Source organism: Leucopleurus acutus (genome assembly GCF_964270905.1).
Source record: "Leucopleurus acutus genome assembly, chromosome: 18".
Lineage (NCBI taxonomy): Eukaryota > Metazoa > Chordata > Mammalia > Artiodactyla > Delphinidae > Leucopleurus > Leucopleurus acutus.
In genome coordinates, this window is record NC_139160.1 from 74,038,102 (window position 1) to 74,058,895 (window position 20,794).

The following is a 20,794-nucleotide window of genomic DNA, read 5'->3' on the forward strand; positions in this document are numbered from 1 at the left end:
GACCACAGGGAAGTCCTGACACTTACTGAATGTTTTTAAATAATTAAGCATGCATTTTCTAGTATAAATATAATAACAGATATTACTCTACAGAAATGTTGTTGTGAGTTTTTAAGATATTTGATGAAAATGCTTAGATTCTCAAAGAAACGCCATCTTTTCTCTAATCTATTGGCGCTACAGGAACAGTAAGCCCAGCGTCTGATGAGGCTCTCCCGGCTCTCCCCGGGCACTTACCAGCAGAGGCCGGCTGGGAAAGGCACGCAGGCTTCCTTGGTCTCTCTGGTGAGGGGGCATCTATGCGGTGGGCAGCTGTGGTTTAGTTCAGGGAACATCCGTGACCCCTCTGGGAACAGCACCCAGATTTTATTTTGGGGAGAAGGCTTCCTGCACTCCAGGATGTGGTGCAGGTGAGGCTGGGCCAGCCCCTCCCACATGCAGGAGGCCTGGGACTTGCCTTATTGACCTGGACGTTCCGTCTCCCTGGCTGCAGGGGTTGCTCAAGTGTGGACACATGACTTAAGCCACACTACTGGACTCCACGGCGGGACTTCTGCAAAAATTATGGCAATGAGGTGATCTCTTCCTGCTGCGGTTCCCAAACTGAGAGGTTATAAATCTGTAGCTGCTGGTGAAATCAACTAACAAAGAGAAAAACAGAACTCAGGGGTGGGGTCGGGGAGCCAAAGCTCGACTTGGAGCTTTGATAGAGCTTGAGAGAGTTATTCTCTGCATGGAATCTCTCCTGTATCTCTATGCTTCAGTATATCTCTTTATGTCAGCATATTTCTACCACCTATCTATCTATCTATCTATCTATCTATCTATCTATCTAATGAACAATATATTCCCTGTTGTTTATTTCTGGACCATGAATTCCGTCTTTGCTTCAGTCAGTTCCAGTAGGGTTTCTGCACTTGCAGGACGCCTTACCGACACACACACTCTCCTCATGGAGACACTGTGACGCTTTAATGAGACGGTGCCTCTTGGGTGCTTGGCTGAAGGGCTTGTGCCGACTAAGTGCTCACAATTAGTAGACAGGAAAAATGCTGGGCATGGTTATAACAGTGGCAGTGACGTGCACACACAGTACGGTAGGCTTACTGTGTATGCATGGAAGCTAGGGATGAAATCTTCATCATGGATCTTACCCTTGTCTGGGAAATCATCTGCTTAAACCTGGGAAAACATAGTTTCTCTGTATTCCCTTGCACATCTGTGAATCTGTGATAATTACACTCTCTATACTTACATCTCAGAGAAGTTATGGAGATAAGTGAATGGTTCCTTTCCTCTTCGATATTTTGTTAATACATTACAGGCAACACCTCCAGTCTAGTATTTATTCAATTTGTTTATTTCCACAGATAAACTTGTGTTTCCCGGGTTATGAACCACATCTATTAATCCTCTTTCTATCCCCAGCATCTAGCCCAATAGCTGGTACATGATAGATGCAGGAGGGCAAATCGTAATCCCCAGAACCTATGAATATCTTGTAACGTGGCAAACGAGATCTTAAAAAGGGAGAGAGGTTGAGTCCAGCGGGTAAGAGAGATGTGACACGTGAATAACTTGGTTCTCCACTGCTGACTTTGAACTTGGAGCAGTAGAACCGCAAGCGAAGGAATGTGGGTGGCTTCAAGAAGCTGGGCACTCTCCTTGGTGGACAGCCGGCAAGGGAACAGGGACCTTGGTCCTACAATAGCAAGGAGCTGACTTCTGCCAACAGTCTGAATGATCAGGAACCAGGTCTTCTCCTAGAGGTTCCAGGAGAAACTTTGATTTCAGCCTGGTGAGATCCAACTTCTGACCTACAGAACTGGGAGATAACGTATCTGTGCCGTTTTGAGACACAAAGTTTGTGGCAATTTGTTAAGGCAGCAATAGAAAACGGAGGCAATGAGTGTTGTGCAAATTTTTGTTGAATGAGTGAAAATGCAAGAGAAAATACTTAGGGCGGAACAGGACGCACTTCTTAGGAAGTAAAATGTGGAGGAGAGAATATAATTTCATATACATCTACCACATTTCTCCTCAGACATTTCTCTCCAGCATAGCAAGCATCTTACAATAAAAGTAGGCGGAGCTAATGACCCTCTGGAGTCGAGCTTATGATGAGAAGGTCACGACTGAGAGAAGCTTGGCTACTCCAGTTACAAAATAAGTTCTGGTTGAAAAGGGAGAAAACAGAAGAGCAGTGAACTGTGCCAAGTCAGGGAGCCAGATGCCTTGGCTTCAACTGATGGCTTCAGTGTGAACCCGGGGAAGAGACATGGTTTCTCTATTCTTCAATTTTCTTTTCTGCTGGATTTAACCACTGACCCTTCATGTGGGACGAATATGACTGAGGAAAGCCTGCGCCTGCTTCCTCACTTGTGCACTTTCCTAGGTGATCACTGAATCCACTAACGGTCCCGACCTCAATCTTCTTTACAGTCCAGACCCAACCGTGCACGGAGCCGACGGGAAACCCACCCTCAAGAGCTGGACGACAGCTCACGTCCTTTCAGCTCTGAACCTCCGTGACGTTACATGTGGAGTTTCCCTAATTATATGTTCATGTTTGCTTCTTTTGTGCTAATTGATGGAGCTCATGATTTCTAATACACTTCCTGCTTTTCCGGATGCTCCATGCATTTAAATTTTATCTCTTTGTGGAAAGAATAATAGAAGCGAACAGGGATGTAAACCATTCTTCTTGTAAGGATTAAGATTTGGAATTTGAAAGCTGTCCACAAATCTCATAAAACTGTTATATAAAATCATGAGTCTGCATTTCCTTCTGACACTACAAGAGTAGGCTGGAAATGATAAGAACAAACACATCTCCAAATCGAAGACAATTTATCTAGAGATAGAAAGTTTATTTAGCTAGGTTCTCCCACCCCCGCTTTTCATTAGGATTTATTTTTTAGAGCAGTTTTAGGTTTACAGCAATGTTGAGCACAAAGTACAGAGTGATTAGATTTTCCAAAAGAAAAATTCACTAACTGCAATTTCGTGACATGAAAAGTTTGCAGATTCAGGTTTAAAATCTTCTAATCGTGAAGCCACGAATGGGTGGACACAGTACATACAGCAGCTTTGCAAAGTGAGTGTGGTTCTAAATTCCTTCAAAAGGAGATTCGTGAAATTCATGAAAATCATTTTATTTTGCAATTAAAACCGATCCACACTGGTTAATACCCTTTCTTCTTCATCATTCCTCTCTCTGCATAATTATTATCCTCTAACTCCTCTAGGCTGAGTTCTCTCTTTGCCTTTCTGATTCCTTTTTATTGCTTCCTCTCCTCTAATCCTCTAGAACTTTTGAAGTACACAAAATCTGTCTTCATAGAAGGGTTAGACATTATTCTCTTCTTGAACAAACAATACTGAATGTATCTGTTCTAGTCCAAAATTGCCAGGCAGAGCTCAGAGCCGCCCTAACAAAGTCCCACAGACTGGGCGGCTTCAAAACAGTACTTTATGGTCTCACAGTTTTGGAGGAGGACAGTCTGAGGTCAGAGTGTTGGCAGGGGTGCAGGTGATAGTATTCTCCCTGTGTGTTCCCTGTGGGTATGTTTGTGGGTACGAATGTCCCCTTGTTATAAGTACACTTCTGTGAGATGAATTGAGATGTTAGAGCCCTAACTTCCTGCACCTCAACGTGACCGTCTGGAGACGGGACCTTTAAAGAGATGACTGAGTTAAAATGAGGTCTTTAGAGTGAGCCCTAATTCAATGAGATTCCTTATGAAAAGAGTAAATTTGGACACCCAGGAAGACCCCTGGGTGCACACACAAAGGGAAGACCTTGTGAAGACACAGTAAGAAGGTGGCCCAAGGAGAGAGGCCTTTGGAGAAACGAAACCTGCCAACACCTTGACCTTGGACCTCTGGCCTCCAGGACTGTGGAATAATACATTTCTGTTGTTTAAACCACCCCGTCTGTGGCGTCTTGGTACATGGCAGCCCTAGGGGATTAACATGCCCACTGGGCAGCACGGGATCAGGGCCCATCCTGGTGTCCTCACTTTAACATGATCACCTCCCTAAAAGACCCTATTTTCATATAAGGTCACATTCTGAGATACTGCAGGTTAGGACCTGATTTGGGGGGCAGGGGGCAAGTTAACCTTGATGGTCGGTTTGGGGGGCCCACTTAAAATGTAAATTCCGTAAGTGAGGTGTCACAGCGTTCATCAGGCTTAAAGTCCTAGCATCCCAGGTGAGTAAGCAACGTGCATGATGAGGTCTGAACAGCTTTCAACCTGAGTCTTTATCTTGCCTGTGACAGAGGATGGAACGTGAGGGACAAAATGGCTTTCAAAGGAAATACTGATATTCTCTCTGACTCCAACAGGGGGACACGTTGTTAAGGTGCATCCACCTGTCAGCCCCCTTTCTGGAATCGTCAGAGTATCGCTGGCAGAGGCAGGCAGGAGGCAGCTGGTGGCCCTGCAGGGTACAACCTTCACCCCCTGGCTTCCTTGGGCTTCTCCCCACCTTGGATGGCCTCTTCTTCCTCATAACAGGGCCCGTCACAGATTGCTCCTCATTAATTAATTCATTCGAAATTTGTTTATTGAGCACCAACTGTGTCAAACAGCTTTCTGGGCACCGGGCATACAGCCATAAACAACAGACATGTTCAGATAAATCTCCCAAAGCAGGAAGAGAATGCTTCAGGATATGAAAATTATTTCCAGAGAAAAGTTAAAAAATTATTTTGAACAATGACTGCATCACGGATATAAAAACTGACCTCCTACATCTCATTAATTTGAAGAAAACTTCACATTGAACCCAAAGAGTAAACATTATAATGATCTGATACATTAGAAATTATGACCAACAGTAACCATCTCATCTGGTAAAGTCAAACTGAACCACCAAAAAGACAAGATTTCAAAATTGAGACAAATTGGTTCACTTTCCATTTTTAAAATGTATCGAATGCATGATTTCCTTATGGGACTCAAACCTACTGAACACAAGGCAGAAGATGGAGTCACAATTATTTAGGCAAACGTTTTAGAGACCTTGGATCCTTGCCGTTACCCTTCATAGTAATATATTTGCAGGTTTGCATGTGTGCAGTCTCAAAATCTCGCTCACTAATCTGACTGAAAAAGCCAGGCATCTAAGCACAAAATCTTCCAGAGAACAGCGCCAGACAGTTCTCCTTTCTTTAAGCAGAAAGAATGGCCCAGGTAGAAAATGTACGTGATGTTTATTTTTAACATAATACGTGATGTTGTGAAATCAGGATGTGTGTGTTGAACTACTGGAAACGGCACTGCACACACCACAGGCTGTGTCCCCACCTTCTCTTTCCCTACAGGGGGACCTTCTCCAGCCGGACAGCAGAAAGGAGACATTTGCTTACAGGTTAATTTCAGGACAGACCGAATGGCCACTTCCCACTCCACCAGTGATACACATACTGGACTAATAGCCAGGAAGTGTGGGTCTATCCTGGTTTCTGCAATAATAGGTTGCAGGGGGTCAGCTCTCTTTAATCCTGTATAAAAGCAACATCAGACCAGATGACGTCTATAATTCAGGCTTGTTCTCAAATTGACTGAATCTATCATCACGTGAGATCACTGCAGTGTCCAAAGCAGTTCAGTGCCCAGGACAGCTACAGGGTGGGGAGAAACACTTCAGAGAGGCTTCATTGCAGAGATGTTTAACTGCAGATGAACTTAGTAAACGCCTTCACTGAATAAGGTTTCGCCTGTTCTAGGAGATTCCTCTTCGTGCAGAGTTACCCTTCCTAGACCGAATTCCAGAACTGAAATTCTTCCTTTATCTTCCTACTTTGCTGCCATGTCAGTCATAAACAGCTCTGAGTCTTGTCGGTCACGAAGCTTTCTGGGGATGATGTGAATCTCTGTAGAACGATGTGTATTTCACCCTCCTCCTTGCTCTAGGGAAGCTCTCTAAACGTTTTCTTTCAACCTCCATCTGAGTACAGACCAACCAACTCATTGCCCAGGATGCCCTGCCCTGGTCCCGTCGGAGCAGCATTCAATAGTTCTGGTTTCAGTAAAGGACAGTCGTCCATCCTAGGGAGTTCAGAGGTCAAGACATACCGGCCAGGCCAGCAAGTTACGCTGCAGCTACAGATTACCAGGCAATTGTGAGATGATGTCACTAGGATCCTCTCCAGGTGGCATCAAGGAGGACAGCTTTCTGCTCAATGCACCTGCGGTGCCCACTTACCTGGAAACAGGCCAGGAAGTGGCTGCAGGCTCCGCCCTTCCTGGCTCCAGAATCAGCAAGCTTGGGGCTCCCTGCCACGGAGACTGGACACACCTTGGGGCTGATTCAACTCCACGCCATGCCAAAGCTCCAGGCGTGGTTTCCTCAACTCTCCCTGGTCTAACCCCTTTCATTCCTCCTCTTAGATCAGGTAAGGTAGAGAGAGAAAATGCAGAAGTACAACGTGGACTGTGTTAGATCTTCCCCAAGGTTTGTCTAAGTGTGCAGGTTTGGGAGGGTATGGCCAGTTTTATCAGCACACCTGGAGGTAGATGAGTTTATCACCATTCCTTCCTGGCTCTCCAGCGAGGGGCATCCAGGGGGACCTGGAGCGAGATGCCAGCCTCCACTAACACAGACAAGGATGGACTCTGCATTGTCTGGTGCTGGGGTGCTTTGCCCTCATTCTGGACCAGGGGGCGCCCATCTGACTCAGATTCTGCCTGGACCAAGGGGCGTCCACCTGACTCAGACTCTGCCCTCAACATCCAGGAGGGCTGAATGTGCTGGAGACCCAGACCCATCAGCCACTTGTAGAGATGAGGAAATGGAAACCCAGTGGGTATGACGTTCCAAAATTCATAGCTATGGGCAGAATCCACCAACCTAATTTCTACTCCGGGGCTCTTTCCCTTCATTAGTCCCCTCGCTCAAGGCAAACTTGAACCGCTGGGGAAGCACACGGAGGTGGACGTCGGGGAAGATGATCTTAAAAGTATGAGGACCTGAACTCAGGTCTCACTATACGAATTTAATAAGCCTCCAAAAGTGCAGTGTTTTAATGGAAGATGATGTCCCAAACACATGAAGTTACTACATGCTACGTAAGTTTTTAAAAATAACTTATTTTCGTATTTATTATTTATTCTGATCATACTACCTTCCTTCACATTTCTCTTTTGGTCTAAATTTATATATATACATATATATTTATATAAAGATTTTGTATCTACATAAAGATTTTGTATCTACATATTTTGTAGATTTATATATATATATTATATATATATATAAAGACTTTGTATGACATCACATGGTGCTATAACTAGCTGGTATTTCATTATTCCTTTTTCAGAAAAAAAGACCCTTGAGTTTTAGAAAATAATCAAACATATTCACACACTGGAGAAGGTACGGAGATTAAAGATATCATAGACGTCCAAATTAAAATTTACAGGGAGCAGATTTTTCTACTGAAACACTGCTTCGGTGAGAAAACCTTTTACATAATCTTTCTAAAAATCTTCATCAACTCCCCAGATGTGAGATACAGTTTAGGGAATGTTTTTTCACAGTTGTCAACTCTCTCCTGTGAATGACACGCAACATTAAAAAATTCCTTTCTGACTCGATCAATATGCATATCCAAGTATTTTCCCCCATCTTTTTCTCTCAAAGGATTATTATAATGACTTCCCTTGCCTGAGGGAAATAAACCGCTTTAGGTCCCCTGCGGACGCAGAGCCGCGCCACCAGGGGGCGCCCGTCCTCCATCACTTCATAATCAGACCTGTCACCCTAACGAGCAACAGCCCGCCGTGTTTTCCCAGGAGGCGGAAATATAACCTCATGCTTGTCACAGCTAAAAAATGAAATGCAGAATTTACACAGAATTCTCAAAATGTTTTATCTCCATTGTCAGTAACCCCCAGCAGATCTTTTACTTTATTTTTTCTTTCAATAATTCACCTATGAAAAATACAGCGGCAAATCAGGTAGGGTCTCTCTTATCCATCAATCAAGTGGCAATTTTCGCAATGTATGTTACCATAGCACCCGCAGCCTGAGATGCTCTGCTACTTCTGTGTTGTTAGTGTTGGCTCACCATTCCAGGTAAGCAATCCAGGATTTCTCCAGGGGATTCTAGAAGAATGCGAGGGAGTGTGCAGGGGGGAAACCCACGTCATTGTCACCATGATGGGTTGACAGCGCAGAACCCACAAAGGACTCCACCCCCTCACTCTGAAGACGAAGAAACAGTTTCTAAAATAGCAGAGTATTGTGTGAACCCACCTCGAAAAGTTTTAGCTCAATAAAGCCTGACATCCAATGACGGGCTTCACCCTGACAGCACCTTGGAATTTCTCCCTAATTAATGTCTCAAACACCCCTTCAGCAACGCCTCAGTTTTATCCTCTAACAGAAAAACCAAGAGAGATCTCAGGCAAAGTGTCTTTCCTTCATTACCTAAAACAGAAGCAGAACGTAACAATAGGAGGAGGCTCTTCTCTCCTCTAGTTTTGTGGTGAAAACATCTGTCCTTCACCTTCAGCGACAGCCTCAGTCAAAGACATTGTACAGCCATGGACATGCATTCGCAGATATTTCATGTTTTAAAAGTAAGCTACCGGCTTGCCAAGGGTCATAGCAGCAGATGACCAAAATGTAGACATTTAAACACTCCCATGTAGGACACGGGTAAGTAATATAAGCCTCATGAAGAAATGATGCAATAAGGTTGCATCTAATAACTGACCCAAATTTTAAATAACTCCTGATTATTTAAAGGAATTTTGTCTGCTCTGAACCCTCTAACTGGTTCCCTGATCCCAAGGACTGAGATGTGCTTTTTTGGATGGATGGCAGGAATTCTAAGCATCAGTATGTAGCTAATAAAAGCCTAGATGACAGGAAGACCTGGAGTCCTGTAATCCCAGTCTCTAAAAGATTGGGAAAAAAGCCATAATCACACCACTGGTTTGTCACTGTGGAGAAGCACCTTGAACAAAATTGACCCTCACCTGGACAGGATCTGCCGGTGAGCCTTTTGCAGTCACGTGCTCACTGAGTACTTTTTTGAGATGATTTTTAGAGGGAATCTCCTTCCTTCTGGAAGCTTCTGAATTGGCTGTTTTTCCATTAGTAGGGAGACCATTATTAAAGGAAGTTGAAGGAAACTGTCTATTCCTTCAACTCTTGATGATAAATGATTATATTTTTCAGCATACAGAATGGCAATAAAATCATTTATTAATTTTTTAAAAAAGAGGAATTACTGGAGGCAAGATGAAGACCAACCTACTTGGTGAACTCCTTTTAGTGAAATTGGGTTTAGTGATTGCCATTTACTCATTTCATTGAGGGGGGAGTCCAGCAGATGTGCTGTTCTGTGTGAGCTGAAACGTGGCTATGAGCCTGCTTCCCAGGGGGCCTCAGGTCATGTGCAGCCAACTGGGGAACTAGGAAAAATACTCCCATTTCTCGACTAGACTTAGTCTCATTCTGAGTACAGAAGACGCTTCCTTCACAATGTGTAAAAGGTGTGTGAGATGACTCAATACTTACTCCAAGTACACCTGAAGGGTGAGTTATTTGGATCTTCATGTCTATCTGTAAGAGGTGAACCTTCAAAGATCGTGTGACAATGTTTGGGAACAAATGTTTTATGTGTAAAAGTCTTACTAGTTTCCCTACACATGTGAGGCCACTGGGCTCCTGGGCAGGGTTTCACCAGTGGCCCCGGGAGCTCACTTCTTCCCAGAAGGAGATGTTCTGGGGACCCTGGTGTCTGGGACCCTCATCGGTAGTGGCACGGCAGCGAGCGATTCCCACCTGCAGAAATCTCTCCTGTTCAAGTCCAGCAGCAAAACTCAAGGGACCTCTGTGACCCAAGGTGGATAAAGGATGGCTGCTAGTGGTAAGACACAGAAGAATTCTTCCAGGAAGCCTGGGTCACAGCTTAGAAGAGAGGATCCATCTGAAAATTAGTACCATTTTTTTGGTCAAAATTTTTCACAGCGCTCAGGGACCAAATGCCTTCCTAATTTATTCTGCACAGTTTTGAGAAGTAAGAAAAAGAACATAGGCCCAGCTGACAGTGGGGAAAGAAGAGTCAGATTCCCAAATATTCAGTGATGAGATTCTCCCAGAAAGCTTCTAATTTTGGCGGCATTTCCCCCTGGATCCGACAAATGACAAATCTCTCCTCTTTTCCAATTTGTTTTCCTTAATGATGTAGATGAAAAAATCTGACTTTGAAAGACTCAAAGACAATTAAAAATATAAGATAGACTTTCTGCACATGTGCGAAAAGAGATTAATTTCCATGTTTAGCTTTCGGACGGCCTTGAAAGTGTATAGGGAAGGCGATGAACGTTCAAACCTGTATTTCAGATTCAAACATACAGATAAGAGACCAAGAAGCAGGAGGAGATAGACAGACGCCTCTCCCTTCATCTGAGGTTCTTTTCTGCTCTGAGAATCTAGTGAAGCTGTTGACCTTCTCTAGGAAAAAAGCTACATGCGTGAGAATGAACAAGAATACAACCTTTACATAAAATTCCAGAAGTTTCTCAGAAGTCCTAAAATCACAGACACCTCATTCGTCCTTAAGTCAAGAGATGAAGACCTTATCTTGATGACCATTTATTGAAATTTTGTGTGGAAGACAAATAAATGAATAGCCTGTGACTGGTGAATTCTGGCTCGGATTCAAAGGAAGAAGGTGTTAATATCTTCCTTCCTTCCTTCCTTTTATCTCTCTCTTCTCTCTCTCTCTCTGTCTTCCCAGTAGAGAGGAACCATATGAAAAATGATCTCAGCGTCAAATCAGTGGAATAACAAAAATAATTGGTAAATCACTTTGCATTCCACAAATCGCTTCCTTACGTACAATGGCTATTGCCTATGGATGACGTATCTCGTGCAGCTTCTCTATCTGTATTCCTCACTGCAGACATGCCTGAGGGGTATCGCTATCACTAATGTACTAATGAGGAGATGGCGGCTCGGAGAGAATGCATTAATAGAAATAGGAGGAAAGCCCATGTCTCTTAACCTTCATCCAGATATCCTTCCCATAAGTTTGGGCAGCACAAAAGTCATCCAGTGTGCAGGCAGGCGTTTAGGGGAGAGCTTTGCTGGACAGTCTCTTGATAGCACATCACTTAGAACAGGATGGGTTATGGATAGGCATGGAAATAAGTGCTCTAGAAAGAATCTGATAAATTCTCATGTTGAACATCTCAATATGTCACTCTGCTTAGAAGGGTCTCACAAAGTTTATTATAAGAAGAGGGGTTTTCATGTTTCTTCGTACATATGATGGTGTCTTATCCTTAAAACTTGAAAACTAAACATGCTACAACTCAAGCCATCCAGTTACAAGGACCCGTAGCACATTTTTACTGAGACAGCGTGAAGCAACAACTCTGCTTATCACATTTCTGCAGCAAAGGGGATCGTTCTCACTTGTCTACTCAGCATTTATTTTTAAAAAGCAATCTACTCTTATCCTTTGCGTCTTATTCTACGTCTAAATTGTGTAACACTTATAAATACCCAGAAATTGCATGCTGCTACTGGTGTTTTGCCCAGCCTGAGTCATTTGGTGAAAGAGGTAAACAATTTAACCGGACTCTAATACACATACACACACACGAGTAACTTCAACGGGCATTTCTTCATACTCTCGATACTTATTTAAGATAAAGTAACATAACACTTCTCAGAAAATAGATTTGGGACCTAAACTTGTTACCAATTTGAAGAAGAAACATAACTTTACCGCCTTATCACGTCATCTGTTCTTAGGTTAATACAAAGATAAGGCAGGTAGAACCCAACTGACTCTAAGTCAAATTTAAGCAAATCCAAAGATTGCTGACGTTTTTCCATTTTATCCTTTTACAGACTTAATGATGGTGGTCATAGGTAGACGACACATCACGTGGCATCTCCAAATCAGTTTCGGGGTCCTTTCAGGGCTTCTGTGAAGGAAAGCATGGAATAGTCCCAGCCAAATCTTCAGGGTTACATAGGTGGAAGGAAACCCCCAACCAAACAAACACCACAGAAGCAGCTCCACCACGAGAGGCTGGGTGCCAACACCTGCCCCGCACTGTACCTGTACAGATGAAACTGGAGAGTCCCCCGTAGATAACTTCATCATTGTCGGGCAATATGAACGGACACCTCGTCTGAACCTCCAAACAGTATTGCTTGCAAGGAATTGTCTTTCTGCAGTTCAGCTGTGCGACTTCAAAATACTGGGAACACAGCCAGGCTTTGTAGACAATCTGAAAAAAGAGAAGAATCAAAAATAGGGCGGGATGACAACAGTTCTGACTGATAAAGGACATGCTGTACTGTGAGGAACATGCTAGGGCTTCAGGCGGATCATAAGAAAACTCACACTTGGAGACAGCGTATTCACACAAGGCCAGCTGCAAGCGATGTCTTGGCAACAGAGCAAAACACCTTTTGATTGAGCCCTTAAGAGAATGCAAAAGGTAATGTGGCGTTTGAGGGGATGTAACTCATGTGAAAAACAGTGGAGTTAAGCAGGGCCTGAAGTTTTAAAAATCCAATGATATACAAGAAAGGAAATAACTGTGGACCCACCGTGGTTATTTACTGCAGGGTGCGAGAGCCCTGCAGACACCGGCTATTCCCCCCAAGGGCACTAGATGGCGCTGATTCCCCTACAAAGATGCCCCCGCGGGCTGTGCAGAGGCGGCTGGTTAGAGCTTGAACTCCAGGGCACAGAACCAGCAGCGGCGGGCATTTAAATTGATGACTCACATCAAATGCATTAAATATCTCATCGTCCAAAAGCCGGGAAACACCCAACCTAAATCAGACACTTTATGTCGTGGTGTGGTGAGGAGAACGAAGAAGGAAACCTCATCAGAGCCGCAACTTGGACCTTTAGATACTGTGATCCACATCGATATTCGATAAGTATTTGCTTAATTTAATAAAATGTGAAAGGACTATGAATTCACCTAGCTCTTTGTTTTTGATAGGTATTTAGGAAAGTAGATATTGAAAAAAATGCCTTTTTCTAATATAAGGGAACAAGTTGAAACTAGGCCCAAATAAAACCATGGCAAGGTATCCACCATACAGATGGCTGTGACTCAGGTATTTCCCCGACCCTGGGCTCTGATGTCTTCTTTTTACCTGTTTCTAAGGTTAATACTAGCCTGGTAAGATTCTGTCGCCTATGTTCTACCTGGAAAAGTGGATGGTGTACCGTTAAATGTACACTAAGAGGTCATAAATACCTGACAATGATAGCAAGAGTAACAGCGAGTATTTATCAATTTCACTCTGTTCTAAGCAAGGTACATACATTCTTTTCCCATGTAATTCTTAGCACACACATAGAAGGTAACTATCGGTCACACTTTGCACACAGATAATAATTAGCACTGGAAGTGAGTGGACAGCCTAGAATTCAAGCAGAATCTAGATAATCGTGTCAGCATACTGTGAGGAGAATTCTTGTGTCAGGAAAGGGAGAGAAATAAACAGCTCTGAGATACGTTCCAATGCCTCCCTTTTATTTTTGAGGGAGGGGGGTTGAGAAAGTTAGATATTTTGTGGTGGCACAAAACCAAAGAAACAAGATGATTAACTTTTAAAAGCCCTAAAGGATTTTCAGGGAAAAGCACTGATGACAAATGAGTACACTTGTCTTCTTTCAGAAGAACTCCGTAGTATAAGGAAGACCAGAAATCTTTTTTATAATGGCTTAGCCTTCTCCTATGGAGAGATGTACTAAGTCATCGCTTTTCTGGGTGTCACTGAATTGTATAAATGATTATCTGATGCTAAACAATAATTTTGGGAAGGAACAAAAACAGGTTTAAGGTCTCTGATGATAAATGACTGGTTCAACTACGTTTACCTCCGTTTTTCCTGGAGGGCTTGTACTTTCCTCTCTCTGTGGAAGTTACGTTTTCCAGGTAATTATGCTCGTGAAGGACATCTCACCCCACCCCCGCTCTGCTGCTGCCCCTTGGAAATCACTGCTGACAGTACAACAAATTGTTTGACAGCTGCCCATCCTACGGTCAATAGAAAATACTCTCAAGCTACAGTCTAGAAAAGGAACAGACTAGACTATTAAAATGGCCTAAAAAAGAATGACATTTTCACTTAATAGCTGGATAACAATTTTCTCTTTTTCTCCCAGAGCGTTTTCTCATTTCTTATTTTTCCCCCTGAAACCCTTGAGATGGGTTTGGGAAATATTTTACAAATAAAGAACCTGAGTTAGAGAGAGATTATAGTAGCAAATGGACAGAATTCAGGCCAGCACTTCCTTCACTGGGCCCTGGGGTAGCTGGACCTCTTCTGAGAGGAAGCAGAAAGTGATGACAACATGACAAAAGGTGGGTCTCTGGAATCCTCGAGGGGAGGGTGGCAGTTCAGAGGGGAAAGGTCCTAGGGGTCATCTAGCTAAGCCTCTCAAGTGAGAACTGGGGCCTAGGAAGATCACAGTTGATGGCAACCTCAAATCCCTGGCTTCTTGGATGTTGTTTTAATAACACAGCACATTACTGGGAAGGCATCAACTGAATCATTCTTAACGTACCTTTATTTTTCTTTTCTTTTTTTTTTTTTTTTTTGCGGTACGTGGGCCTCTCACTGTTGTGGCCTCTCCCACTGCGGAGCACAGGCTCCGGACGCGCAGGCTCAGCGGCCACGGCTCACGGGCCCAGCCGCTCCGCGGCATGTGGGATCTTCCCGGACCGGGGCACGAACCCGTGTCCCCTGCATCGGCAGGTGGACTCCCAACCACTGCGCCACCAGGGAAGCCCTTCTTTTTTTTCCTTTTTTACAAGTCACTTCACCCCAGATCTGCACTTTCCAAACCTTCCCTTGAAATTCTGCACAGTGGCTGTAATAATCACACCCCAGCCCCGGGCTGATTTCTGGGTCTTCTCTGCACCAACATCACTTTACAAATCCCCTCGGTTTCGCGGGCCTAATTGAAGGTGTGAGGAGAGGAGGGGAGATCCCAGGGAGCTGTGGTCTGGTCTACTGAACTCATTTCCAGATTCCCGATGAAGACTAGTTTTTTTATTTTTTAAGATAATTCTCAGTTTTCAGGAAAGTTCTGGTTGTAATGGTACAAGCATGGTTGAGAGGAACATCCCAGGAGACAGACTGAGCGAGGGGGTCTCTGTTCCCTGATTACGGGAAGTGATGTTAAGCTATGGGACTCTAGGAGGGGGATGCTTTATGTGGCTAGAAATATTGTTCATTACAGATTATACCCAGTGCCCTGAATAATCATGGTTTTCAGGCTCCTCTTTACAAGTGACGTCATCATGCACCAGCGTGACGTCAGCATGCACCAGTGTGACGTCAGCACGCACCGGGTCTCATGACCTCTCTTGGTTCTGGGCGTTCCACGTGACCACGGCTCACCTCCCGTAGAGCCTTTCACAAAATGCCCCAGATTCGTATTTTTCCCATAGGGGCTTGGATTCTCATTTCTTTTAAGTATACTTGCCTCCCTCCCCCAAACTCTATATTCACGTTTTAGCGCAAGGGAACCAATTTATATTGCAAATATATGTTAGCTGGCTGAAAAAATATGTCGGTTACAATTTTTTATTATTAAGAAAAATGTCAGGTATTGACCATGGTTGTCATCTTCAAATCAGAAGGCCGTTTTCCCTTTTCCCCCAAGAATTACTAAGGGCTAACTCTTCTTACGTGTATACCATGTGTTGATGCGTTTTCTGAGGCCCTTCCCTGGCAGCTCTAACGCTGAGTGGCGTGTGTCTGGAGCACGCGGGGCTGAAATCGCTGGTTACGTAAGCAGTAGTCTGCGGTGGCGACCGCCTCGGGCTAATGCACTTTGATGCGCAAGGCATGTCGTTACAGTTGTGAGTGGGGCAGGAGGTCGAAAGAAATGTTCACATGCGTGTATCTGAGCGTCTTTCCTTAGCCCTGTGTCAGTGTCTGGTTAAAGCACGCGCGGCACCCAGAAAATGGAAATACGGACATATTTTAAGAGAGAAGCAAGAAAACAAGCCCTGCCTGAGGAGGCGCCAGGTCATCTGCGGAAGAATATTCAGAGATGTACAGTGTAAGGAGACAGGCTCCTTGATCCGCCAGATGTCAGCACACCTTGTCCTGCGGGGCTGCATCTTCGCTCCGTTTCCCGGGCCGAATGCAAGTACCTTCCTATTTTCTCCTGGTGACGCTTCGTGGGTCCTGTGATAACACTCGGTCTAACCCCCTGAACTTCAGAACGGCCCTCGCTTCCTAACACCACCCTATGTTTTTAAGCCCACCCAGTCCATTCTCACCACCACCCTGGGCTCAGTCCCTTCAGGAGAGGGAATCCGTCTGAAGAAGGCAGGGCCAGCCCGGCTCCACCTGCGAGTCGGGTGTGATACCTGGAGGCCCACAGACGTGATGGCAACGATGACAAAAAGCAAATCAACTCTTCAAGCTTTCCTGAATAGAGGATGCTACCCTCCAATGATGATCTCGGAAACGAAGGAAACCGGGGAAGAATTTGTCAGTGTGTCTCCTGCACTGTCCGGGGCACACAGGAAGCCAGCTTCTTCTTTCCCTTCTTCCTCGTCAACACAGTAAGTCCCCTACGTACAAATGAGTTGCATCCCGAGAGTGCGTTCGTTAAGTCCAATTTGTTCGTAAGTCCAATGAAGTTAGCCTAGGTACCCAACTAACACAATCGGCCATATAGCACTGTGCTGTAATAGGTTTATAATAATTTTCACACAAGTAATACATGAAAAACAAACAAAAAATAAAGAAAACATTTTTTATCTTACAGTACAGTACCTCGAAAAGTACAGTAGTACCAGCTACGTCACCACTGCTTTTAGGTTTGCTTCCGGACATCCTGGGCTTGATATAAAGATACTGTACTACTGTATTCTATACAGTGCTGTACTAAAGTACACAAAAGCACAACCACTTGTAGAGGATGCACACACGTGACAATGTATGACACGTGAACTAACTTACGTGATTGGACGTGCGAATACGCGTTCCCATCAAGTCTGCAACTTGAAGGTGTGTGTGTAGGGGACTTACTGGACGCCTCCTGCATTGTCTGAGTTAATGACATCCTTGCTTCATCTTGTTCCCCCTCCTCACCTCACTATGGTTTGGTGTCAGCCTGAAGTACTGCACAGAAACTTGTTCTTTCTAAGCAGCCTGGCCTCTGCGGTGATAAACCCAGCTGCTAAAATCAGCTATTTTCTTATCTGACTTCTTGGCAGTAAGGACCGCTGCTGCGGAAGCTCTTTCTTGAAACGCTGGCCCCCGTGATTAAGAGAATTTACCCTGGGCTTCTTCCTACTCTGCCAGCCACTACTGCATTGGTTGTTTTGTTGTAATTGTTGTTTGTTTCCTCTGCCACTCCCCAAAATGTTGGTGTCACTCAGGCTTCTGTTCTAAACTTCCTTCTGCACAGTCTTGCGTGGTAATCGTCCACTCTCATGATTCAACTTGGTCTTTAAAACAGTGACGCCTAAATCGTTATTTCTTTCTCTCTCTCTCTCACCTGATCTGTCTATAAACTGCGTCCTACATGCTTCTGTTTCCATATGCTCTTTAGCATCTCAGCCTCTGCAAGTCCAGAGTGGAATTCAGCATCTTCTCTTCGGGAGAAGCAAGATGAGAGAAATCTGGGAGTCACCCCCGATGTCCCCTTCTATGCTCTCCCCAACCACTTTCTCCCCAGGTCCTACAAGTCTACGCCCTAAATATCAAGGCTCCAAATGTCTTGATTTCTGTTGCCACTATTATCCCAGCCATTCCCATCGCTCACCTACATGACACGTCCACAGATGAGCCTCTGCGTCTTCAGTCCTGATCTCCTCCCCTCCGTGCTGATCTGTACCGGGCAGTTAGGGTAACCTCTGTGGGACTATTGGATTCTGTCAGCACTCCGCTTTACATCATCCAGGGCCTCTCCGCAGCACTCCGGGAGAAGTTCAAACTCCTTAAAGGACACTGAGCTTTGTGACCGCGCCCTGCTGAGCGCTGCAGCCGCTGAGCCTCCACCCCCATGCTCAGTCTGTGCGCTGCGGCTGTGGAAGGTGACACGCAGCGTCACTAAACGGCCTCGTCCTCAGCAGCCCTGCACCCCTGCCTCCCCTTCGCCTCGCTCACACAGCCCTCAGCCTGATGGGTTCCTCCCCATCCTGTGTGACCTCATCTGTAAACCTCCTGCCTCTGATCTGTAAACCCACCCCCGAAAGCCTCTGGAATGTTCTCTTCCTAGGGACTCACACTGAAGGCAACACTCTTTGCTTGTCTGCTTCCCTTTCTAGCCTCCTGTAAAGGGGCCTCGTGCACTTCTGTGTTCCTGGTGCTCTGGGTGTACCTGGGAGAAACTGACTGTCCATGGAACTGTCCTTGGAAATTCACGCCATGGCCTTCAGGTGCACAGCTCTGTCGGGTGATCTGGTTCATGTGAGTGAGCCCACCTGGCTCTGAGATCCTGCACAGAGCAGACTCTAACCATGAAACCTGACGTGCTTCCAAGACATTCAATCCTACAGACTCCTTTGGAGGTATCAGCAAACTCCCTTATCGGAGGACAAATAAATCCTATAGAAAGAAACCTTTCAAAGCCCACTTCATGATTGAACCTCTCTTTCCAAGCAGACACCGTGGTTTAGGTGCTGAGACACAACACGGACTGGGGTTCCAAGCAGAGAAGGATGTCCACGCAAAGAGAAGGCTCCGTGGGCGGGACTCAGGGGAGGCCTGCAGAGCTGCCAAGGGCGGAGTTTGCTCTGGCCTTGTCATCGGAAATGGACAAGCTGCTTTGGCTGGGATCATGGCAAAAAGTTTCTGGAGGACAGATCACACTACCTCATCCCTTTCCAAAACAGTTCTATTGTACTTCCAAAAACGAATTATTCATAGTGATAGACATAGGTGAATGAAAAGCTCCTGTTAGAGACCAAGCTGTCAGGAACTGTGCGCGTGGGCCTCGGGGAAGAAGGAGGGTCAGAGAGGGCCCAATGGGGAGTGATGGAGGCCAGCAGCAGAGGCTGCATGAGGCCAGGAATCATTTCGCAAAACATCTGATCGTGGAGTTGCTGAATATTTCACCAGTGCCCTCCTCTTTTTCCAGCTGGAAAAACCAAGAGAGAATTTAATATCTATATTGGAATGGCTGAGAATGCCAAATAAGGCATGACTTTCCCGTCCATTATGTCAAATTATGTCAAATTGAGCTGTGTTTGAGGTGATGGACTCCTTGAATGAAAGCACCATATCACTTACGCAGTACAAAGAAGCCCTCAAAACCCTGAGTCTGTGCACCGCAGATAAAGCTTTAAAGATGATGGGCATGGAATAACTTCGGAAAAATTCAGGTGTCAAGTGAACAAGAGGACTCAGGAAATATGGTCAGCATTTTAATAACACTGTAAGTCCAAGGTAATAAATGATTCTATTAGAAAAAAAAAAAGAAAGGAAGGAAGTTCTTTCATGGAAACCACTTCTGTGTGTCGGCCATGGGTGGACATCATGGTGTTTTCTCAACAGCCTTTTCTAGAATCGGGAAAGACAGGGATAAATGACAGCTTCCTTGTATTTTATCAGCCAAACAATACCTTGGAAATGCAGCAGTGTTACATATCCCACGGTCCTCTAGATACACTACGTATTTAACGTGGTCTGTGTTAACTACCATCAAAGTGCCCATGATCCTATTAGAATTGATAGTTTTAAAAAGGCAGTGAGGAAGCACCTCGATATAAATTCAGTTTGGGGCTCCATACCTTAGGCAAGTTGAGAATGTTGAAAGGGGTTTAAAAAGTAGGGAATCAACCTTTTGAAGGAAGAAATGTAAGTGGGTCGGCAGATAAATCTGAGACTAGTCTTCAGCATGTATTCATCAAGGAAATGGGAGCGTCGATATGGTAGAGTCCCCTTATTTGGGAGGACTCACATGGGAATTCACGAAGCAGTTGATTAATAAATGAATGAGTGTTATAATCCACAATCTGGAGTATGTTTAGCAAACACCCATGTATTCAGTAGAAAAACAATGAGTAATCAGTACATTCACTAAAACATGCAGCTGTATTCACTTTTTTCATACAAGTAAATAGAATGGGACTTGCTTATCACTGCCTCTCACTTAATAGAAACATCCAATAAAGGTCTAAAGAAAGTTAAGGCATAACTTTCTCATAGAACCCCAAGTAAAATACGGAAAACTTGCAATAATAAAGCAAAATTAGTTATCTAACCATCTGATAATTTTACACAGTCTTACACTTTATAGAACTAGAGTATAAAATGCTCTGGGTATATATCTAACTTTTCTACCTCTTTGCAATACAGTCAAGACATTTCTGTATGAATAATACATGATGACACCCCACTTTACAATATCACAGTCTTAAGAGTTGTCAATTAAAACAATAATAATGTCTTCGCTCCAAGCAGGTGCTGCTGCCCCCGGTTGAGTGGACTCTTTGCGCGTTCTTTATTTTTCTCCCAGAGGCGAAGGAGTGCTTCTGATTCTGTCATCACCAAGTCCAAGCTCAGCAGCTATGATTATGGTTTCTGCTTTATCCTGACACGTCCTGTCCTTGAGGAGCAGGGACAGGAGGGATGGCAGCTCCTTATGGAGACCATGTGCAAACCAGCGCCTTGGGGATGCAGCGGTGCTGTGTGTCATGTGGCCATTGAAACAGGCTATTTATCTACACCTGGTCCTTAGATAAACAGGATCACAGCCAGAAAAGTGCCAGGGAGCCTCTTAGAGTTCATAGCTTTAAAATGTGACAGAGTG

General features: G+C 44.6%; 1 protein-coding gene across 1 annotated transcript in view; it reads right to left on the minus strand.

Moving 5' to 3' along the window:
* Positions 1 to 20,794, minus strand: part of NALF1 (NALCN channel auxiliary factor 1) — a gene marked incomplete at both ends in the record, with an annotated part of 575,154 nt that overhangs the window by 18,217 nt on the left and 536,143 nt on the right. The window contains one exon of the mRNA XM_082859479.1: positions 12,101 to 12,272. Coding sequence (XP_082715605.1) covers positions 12,101 to 12,272 — 172 coding nt within the window. The remainder of the gene's footprint in view (positions 1 to 12,100; positions 12,273 to 20,794) is intronic.